Source organism: Echinops telfairi, unplaced genomic scaffold (assembly GCF_000313985.2).
Source record: "Echinops telfairi isolate 266 unplaced genomic scaffold, ASM31398v2 ScPeMD7_8;HRSCAF=38, whole genome shotgun sequence".
In the NCBI taxonomy this organism is placed as follows: domain Eukaryota; kingdom Metazoa; phylum Chordata; class Mammalia; order Afrosoricida; family Tenrecidae; genus Echinops; species Echinops telfairi.
Genome location: NW_022103905.1, coordinates 10,460,131 through 10,468,819, shown reverse-complemented (window position 1 = coordinate 10,468,819; position 8,689 = coordinate 10,460,131). Strand labels below are relative to the sequence as shown.

The 8,689-nt window shown below is 48.4% G+C and overlaps 1 protein-coding gene across 1 annotated transcript in view; it reads left to right on the top strand.

The window, feature by feature from the left end:
• Window positions 1-7,271: 7,271 nt before the first annotated feature.
• The window catches only part of GNB5 (G protein subunit beta 5), a 20,875-nt gene continuing 19,457 nt past the window's right edge, over window positions 7,272-8,689 (top strand). Inside the window, exon 1 of the mRNA XM_030884510.2 lies at window positions 7,272-7,428. Coding sequence (XP_030740370.2) covers window positions 7,336-7,428 — 93 coding nt within the window. The 5' untranslated portion in view covers window positions 7,272-7,335. The remainder of the gene's footprint in view (window positions 7,429-8,689) is intronic.

The following is an 8,689-nucleotide window of genomic DNA, read 5'->3' as shown; positions in this document are numbered from 1 at the left end:
GCTCTTAATGTATGGTTTATAAATTTATCAGGCGAGAAAGCTCTGACAAATCCCCATGAGGTAATGTGATCACAGGCGCTCTCTTTCCATTCCAGGGTTGGAGCATGTCGCGCTCACCCCATCCTGCCACTGTGGGGTAGAATCAGCTGGAAGGAGTTGTGTTGTTTGTTTGTTTAATTGGCTTTGCATCATTCTTCTCCTTCATCCCTTTATTCTTCTATGAAATCTGGTAACCATCAAAGCACTGTAGCTTAGTGCAAAATTTAGAAAGCATTTCAAAATCTAATTATTCCATTTAAGACATCTTGTTTGCCCGTGAGCCCGCCTTGATTACATTCTTCTCTACTTATCATCAGTCTCAACACGTTCAGAGTCACTGCGTGGTTCCCATTGTGAGGCTGAGCGGTCGGAGGTTTGAGCCCCCTCGAGGCCTCTCAGAAGAAAGGCCTAACCGCAGCTGGTGAAAATCCTGTGGAGCGCAGCCGTGGCCAGGGCTCAGAATCAACTCACAGCACGGAGGAAAAACCAGTCCACTTACTGCAGACTCGTCATTACTACCGTTATTTCTCCAACCCACTCCTTTGACCTGTTTCTTTGAAACTGCTTTATTGACACATATCACACGATTCAATAGTTCAGGCATGTGTTAGTCTGGGTACACTAAAGAAACACATGCACAGAAAATCACATGTATATAAGAGAGAGTTTTACATACAGGGTAAGTGTACATTAAAAAAGCTTCCCAACCCAGTGCTGTCCAAGCCCATAAATCCAACATTAGCCCATATGTCCAACACAGATCTACAAAGTCCTCCTCAATCTCACAAAACACACGCAATGACACCTACTGCAGGAGGAAAGCTGAATCAGTGAATGTGTAAGCATCTCAGTGCTGGCAGGGGTCTCCACACAGGTGCTCCATCACCCAGGGCTGCATCAGGGTAGTCCATGTGGCTTCTCCTTGGGGATGTCTCGCAGGAAGTGAGCCTTGCTAGCTGAAGCAGGGAACTGGCTAAGGCAGCTGCACCCTGGTCTGACCGTCAGAAAGCAAAAGACCCGAGAACTCGAAAGGCCAGGCTCACCGACCCATTTATCTCTCTGCCCTTCAATTAACCCCACCTGTGTTTATCGGCCAGGTTGGCACAATAAACCTTACTATCTCAAGGCATATCAAGAAGAGTTTCACAGTCTCACCACAATCCATTTGGGAGCATTTTCTTCTTTCTTGTACTCAGGGTCTCTAGCTCCCATTTCCCCCCAACCTCTCCTGTCCACCTCCAACACGCCAGTCCCCCAGTGTATGTCTCTGCCCACTTACCTATCCTGGATTTCAGATACAGAAGAACGTGCCCAACCAGCCCCTTTTAAATGCCTCGTTTGAGTTGGGGCTTCACCGTTTTCTCAACCACAGATGTTGGAACTCTCTCCTTTCCTGACCCGCCTCCCATAACTTAACCTCAGAGCTCCGCCCTGAGCGGGAGGCTGGTGACCCACCACCACCTTTGGTGAGCAGAACTCACCTGGGGAGCGTGTGGACAAGCACACTCCCCGGCAGCTCCCCATAAGATCAGAGTCCTCTGTCTGGATTCATTGCCCAGAAGAGCCAGTGGCTCTAGCTTCGTGGGATCTAGCTGAGCAGAGAGGCCACTGTGGTGACGGCCCCCTCCAGGGTCTGGGACGAAAGGTGGCCTGCAGAGCAGCTTCTAGGCTGTTCCAGGCACATCTTGGAGGGGCCGTGGGGAAATGGCGTGCACCACAAGGTGACGGTGTTTCAGCACTGTCTCCATGAACACTGCCCCCTACTCTGCTGCTGCCAGAGATTTGGGCTGAAAGGACACACCTGGCCCCTCTCTGCTTCCAGCACTAGGTTCTGTAGTCAGTGTCTGTTGCCTAAACGTTACCCTTCACACTCTGTTATCAAATCAGTTAGAAACCCAAACCCTACTGTCATGGAGTCCCTTCGACTCATAGGGACCCTATCGGGCAGAGTAGAATGGCCCCATAGGCTGTCACTCACTCTCACTGACTGTCCTAGAGGACAGAGAGAACTGACCTGTGGCAGTCCTGTGAGGCTGCACATCTGTACGGGGGTAGAAAGCCTCATCTTTCTGCCATGGAACGGCTGGTGGTTTGGAACTGCTGACCTTGAGGTTAGCAGCCCAGCACATGCCCACTAAGCTACCAGACTGTCTATCTCGATGGGAACAAATAGCCTCAACTTTCTCCTGAAGAGCAGCTGGTGGGTTTGAACCACGGACTTTGAAGGGAGCAGCCCAATGCTTATCCTACAGCATCATGGGAGCTCCTTCAAATCCTTTCTAGCTCCCCTTAAACCATTCGCTCTCTGAAACCTCTGGGCCTTTGCTTTGGCTGTTCCTGTGCCCTAAAATGCCCAGCTAGTGCCCTCTTACTTATCCGACTTACTCCTGCTTATCCTTTAGACCAAGCCCAAACAACCACGCCCCAGGAAGGCCTGCATCACGCTGCATCCACCAGGGCAGGAGCTCCCTGCATCCTGTGTCGAACTTAGCCAGTCACGCACCGCCTGTGTCAGCCTTACTGTCTCCTCTATTGCCTCTCAACTCCTTCCACCCCCCAAGGGAGCAAAGGAACACACATTTGGGTAAAGCCAGAGCCTGGCCCAGCCTGCACTGGAATAAACTAGGAAAGGAGGTGAACGCTGTCTTCTAATGGCGTGAGGGTTTGTGTAGAGTCAGCAGCAGGCCAAGTCTGGGTTGCTGAGGGGACAGAATAGGGGCACTAGAGAGGATGCCATTCTTTGGGTCAGGAAGTATGTCTGAAACCCCTCGTGCATCGCCCCCCCCCACCCTGCAGTGCTGAGTGTGGCCCGATAGATGGGTGAACTGCTTGGCAGCCGAAGCAGGAGTGCTGGCAGGTTTTAGCAGGAGTGATGTCAGAATAATTGAACATACGTGCTCTATATAGTATAGCAAGCGTTTGTTCAATTTGGGTTTTCACAAAGGCTTTTCACCGGTTCCCACTTTATCCTTTCATCATGAAGAAACAGGACAAAAAGGAACCCCAGGGCTTGTTGGGAAGTAGCGGACCGCAGGGCTGGGGTGGAAGAAGCACGAGATGAGGCTGGAATAGGAAGTGCTCGGGGAAGGGTGGTCACAGGGGGGCATGGTGGGCTGCAGTTGGGCATGCCGGGACAATTTGAGCATCGAAAGAAATGAGAGTAGTAAAGGGTTATATCGTCTATCATCAAATAAAGCCCACGTGGATATAACTAAAGGAATGCCTAAATTTAAGACCAGAAAGCTCCTAATGAACAAAAACACCCAAAAACCCCAAGCCGAGAAAGAAGGCCATGGGGGCTAAATAGCCGTGTTGGCCGATTAAACAGCTACTGAGAATTCCTGGAGTTGTTGCAATTTTAGGAACACGTTAGCATATCATTTAGTTTCTCCGTAAATATTTACTGGACCTCTACTGAATGCCAGGCTGGAGCATATTTGCTAACACGTCTGAAGTGTGCCCTTTGCGCCAGGCTTGAATAGTCTGCCCAGCAGTCCCACAGAGATGGGAGGCAGCCACATAAGGGACCTTCTGGAGGTCACACACCTGGGGCTCTGCTCCAGTTCCACCTCTAAAGCAGGCAGAAACCAGGCGTACCCCTTCTTTCCTCCTGCTTTGCCTCCAGGGGAGGTTCTTAGCAGGTTACCCCATATGCAAACAGTCTTACCACAGAAACTAGATTTTTGTTTTCAGGACATCCTAGAAAAGGGGGCCTCAGAAGGCCGAAGGGAAACCACAGCTGCCCTGAACTAAGGTCCTACAAATAAAACAGAACATAGTCCACTCATTACCAGGTATTCTTTCCCCTTTCTGGTACATTCTAAAACTCTCCAGTGTTTTCATGCAGCAGCAGTTAAAATGTGGCAGATAGAAGCAGGATCGAGTGGGTTGGGAGCAAATCTATCTGTGGGAAGGAACAACGCGGCGAGAAAAAATCATGAGTGGTTGGGAGAAGTTCAAGCTCACGTTATATAAGGACAGCCCTCTTTGGGTTGAGTGAGTCTTTTTTTTTTTTTTTCTTTAAAAAAAAGACTTTAGAAGCTACGGTTAGGCTACCTTGGGAGAAGCTATGATAATATGAGCTACAGTTAGGCTACCTTGGGAGAAGCTATGATAATATTGCTAATATTGATGTGAAGCTTCAAAGTATAAAGCTAAGATCAAATGTGTTCCAAACTCTAAGCTGGTATCTAGTCTTGTGTGAAAGGCTTATGAGAATTCAGGACAAAGAAAAATCTGTTTTCCAATTTCATTTATATAAGGAAGACAGAGAAACCTAAGTTTTTCTCTAATGACCCAAGCCCACTCTGTATAAGGTCAGGAGTCTCCAAAGTTTCTCTTAATGGGCAAGAGAGATGATACATTAGGCTTTGTGAGCCTTCTAGTCTCCACTTAACTTGTAACAGAAAAGTAACCAAAGCTAGCAGGTGCATGAATGAGTGTGGCTGTGTTCCAATAAAACTTTATTTTTCAAAAATCGTCAGAGGGCCAGACTAGGCTCATCGGCTAGGGTTTGCCAAGCACTGGGCCAGATGATGAAACGTGCATCCGTGGAGGACAAGACCCTTGCGTGGTATGCTGCACGAGGCACCAAAGCTCTCCGGATGGTGAGGCAGGTGGAGGAAAGAGCTTATCAATCACGTCGGCAAATGTTAACTATGAAAGTGAGGGGCTTCGTTCTACACTGGGAAAAAATAGTAGTCTTCAAGGAAAGAAACAAAATCATAAGCCCAGAACTCTTGATAAATTTGAGGCATCTTTGAAACGAATGGATGTACAGAGTTGGAGGGGTGGAGAGTGGAGAATACACTTTTTGGTTGCAAGAGATAGTGGAGGGGAAAAGAAGAAGAAGAAGAAATAATGCAATATTTTAACCAGAGCAATGACATAGTAGTTGAACATTCAGGCATGTTATAGGTTAGCAGGTGTTGATAGTGTGGGTCTTCACAAAGGCTTTTAACCTGGTCCCGCTTTATCCTTTCATCGGGAAGACACACGGCCACAAAAAGGAGCTAGGGCATCTTGGGGAAGAGGCGGACTGCAAGGCTGGGTCGGAAAAGGAGTGCTCAGAGAATAATGGTCACAGGGGCTTGCATGGCGGGGCTCCCTGGACAATTTGAGCATTAAAATAAATGATCATAAAAGGTGACAGGCAGTCAGTCTCTGACTTACAACAGAATTCCAATCTGATGCCTCCCTCATAAGTTAGTTCTAATGTAAGTTGGATACCTCTTTTTGTTGCTGTTTTCATTATTACTGCCTCTTGTTAGAGGAAGGAGCCCTGCTGGCATAGTGGTTACACACGGGGCTGCTTATCTCAAGGGTGGCAGTTCGAAACCACCCGCTGCTCCTTGCGAGAAAGACAGGGCTTTCTACTCCTGTAAAGAGTTACAGCTCAGAAATTCACAAGGGGTGGTTTTCTTTTAAAAAATCTGATCTTTAAACATCTTTGAGTAAACATGTGATAAAGAAAACATCAGCAAATTACACAGTGCACATTGGATGTAGTGCAGATGACTAAGGATAATGGCACTCACTCACTGCCAGCGAGTCAATTCTGATTCGAAACGACCCTATAGGACAGAAGAAAACCACCCCTGTGGGTTTCCTAGTCTGTAAAGTTCTGGAGCGGACAGCCTCATCTTTCTGCCATGGAGCAGGTGGTGGTTTTGAACTGCTGACATTGTGGCTGGCAGTGTCAAGAACATGTATGAAAGGAAGACAGAGGAAAACAAAGAGTAGTGGGGTGTAGGTGCAGCTCGTCAGAGCAAATCTATGGCATGTCAGGGACTGCCCTTCTATTACCTCTCAGTCCATAAGAATGTAGGTGAATGAACAGGAAAAGCTTCTCCTTATATTAGAAAGACAACGAATGCCATGCAGAAGGAATGATGCAAACCCCCTACTTGCCAACCGTGTCTGGTGGCATTGCGGGTAGACTTTTTCTCAGCTTTTCAGGAGATGGCTTTGGTCCATCCTGACCCTGCAGGTTTCGCTTGACTCGGGACTGCGCTGTTCGCTGGCAGCGTGGCATTGCCTCGTTTGCTCCCTCTTTCACGAAGCACACGTAGGGGGCACCTTTCATGACCTGGACCTGTCTTGGCTCTGGGGAGGCGGGCTGAGGTGGACATCGGTGAGGAGGCACAAGCCCTGACTTCCAGGACGATGGGTCCCTATACTGCCCCTGGTGGACGGTTCTTTATAAAGTCGCTTTTCCTTGGGAGTACCGGGTGAAGAGCCGGAGAGCCGTGGTCGTTGGACGGACCTGCGTGGCAAAGAAGCTTTTGAGGCCCTGGTGTGCACACCTGCTAAATGGAGCTAGCGGTCGCCCACTTGGCCCTGCTCTGCCCACCTCATGGAGCTGTGCCCCTCAAACTGGAGCATTCTCCAGCTGCTGGATCAATGTGAGCCAGGGTGGTGGTTAGGGTCTCTGGGTGGTCCTTGCGATTAACGTGCCCAGCTGCCCACTGGAAGGCTAGAGGTTGGCGTGCACTCAGAGGCACTTTGGAAGACGGCCCGAGGGATAGAACACAGGACAAGAAAACCTCTAGGGAGCACAGGTCTACTCCGAAGCGTGGGGTCGCCATGATGTGCAGACAACTGGGGGTAACCACGTGATGTCTTTGTTAGTTGTTTGTGGGCCTGTTCATTTGAAAACAAATGTGCGCCTTCCTGGGGGGAGGAGAGGGGGAACTGATCACAATGATCTACATATAACCCCCTTCCTGGGGGATGGACAACAGAAAAGTGGATGGAGGGAGATATATAGATCAGTGTAAGACATGACAAAATAATAATAATTTATAAATTATCAAGGGAGGGGGGAAATGAGGAGCTGATACCAAGGGCTCAAGTAGAAAGCAAATGTTTTGAGAATGAAGATGGCAACAAATGTACCAATGTGCTTGACACAATGGATGGATGGATGGATGGATGGATGGATGGATGGATGGATGGATGGATGGTGATAAGAGTTGTATGAGCCCCCACTAAAGTGATTTTTTTTTTTAAATGTGGGCCTTCCACCCAGAGACAGGGGGTCTGTCAGGGGGTGACAGAATTGTCCCTGCCTGTGCCGGTGTTAAGAGGAAGAGTACTTTGAGGAAGTCCCAGTAAAGACTAGGAGCACCAGGCCGTGCCCACAGAGAGCGTGTAGCGGGGAGGCCTCCATGTAACAGCATCTGCTGAGCCAGCAGGTAGCTCGGCCGGGAATCCTTGGTACAGGGACTGATGGTGGCCCTTGTGCTTCCAGTGCACCAGGTGGCGGAGCGAGTGGAGGCCCTGGGGCAGTTTGTCATGAAGACCAGAAGGACGCTCAAAGGCCACGGGAACAAAGTGCTGTGCATGGACTGGTGCCGGGATAAGAGGAGGATTGTGAGCTCATCCCAGGTAGGTCCCCCTGCCACTGGACTTCGCTGGGAGAGAGTCTTTGCCAATTAGCCTTCTTCTGGTCTTCGTAGCCTGGCTTATTCTCCACAGCGCATGATTCGCTAAAGAATTTTCATGGCTACTGTACAACCTCACCAATTTGGGTCGGTTTGGGATTGTGAGTAATCAAAATATCGTAGACAACGTGCAATTCCTTTGATGAACCTGCAAATTATGTGTGAGCGAAATCATTTTGAAAAGTGATACTATGGGGGTAGGGGGGAGATGGGGGAAGAAAGGGGGAACCGATCACAATGATCGATGTATAACTACCACCACCCCAGGAAAACGAACAACAGAAACGTGGGCAAAGGGAGATGGGTTGGCGTAAGATATGAAAATAATAATAATTTATAAATTATCAAGAATTTATGAGGGAGGGTGGTGGGAAATGAGGAGCTGATATCAGGGGATCAAATAGAAAGGAATGCTTTGAAAATGATGATGGTGGCATATGTGCAAATGTGTTGGACACACTGGAGGAATGTACGGATTGTGATAAGAGTTGTAAAAGCCCCCAATAGAAGTATTTAATAAAAAAGAAAAGGAATGCTTTAAAAAGGATGAAGGCAACCTATGTACAAATGTGCTAGGCGTAATGGGTGTATGGATTGTTATAAGAACGGTAAGAGCCCCCAATCAAATGATTGGAAAAGAAAAGTGTAGCAGTTTTATTTTGTTAAGGGCACGAGTGAGTGATTGAAATGCCCTCTGTGGCTTTTCATCTAAGATGTTACCAATTCTTGATCTTAAAGAACAGCTCGTTTAAGATACATGTCTTGTTAGGTATAATTTTTGGTTCATTTTATATTGTTGGCGTAGTTTATTTTATATCTTACACATTCGTTATCTATAGCTGTGTAACTCATTTCTCCACAATGTAGGTTAAAAGAACAAACATTTATTACCTCACAGGTCCTGTGGGTCAGGCATGCAGCAGTGAGTTGGCTGAGGGTGCTGGCCAGGTGTGGGGCAGGCTGCAGGTACGGAAGGCTGAACTAGGGCTGGAAGACCCAGTTCCAAGATGGCTCACTCACCTGGCTCTTGGTTGAAGGCCTTAATCCCTGGCCATCGGGGTCTCTCCATAGGGCTACGCACGATAGGGTCACTGGCCCCACCCCAGGCAAGTGCTCCAAGGGAAGATGGCACCTCTGCTCACTGGTTTTTGTGGCCTAACCTTGGTGATGAGGTCCCATTCATTCTGCCATATTCTGTTGGTCGT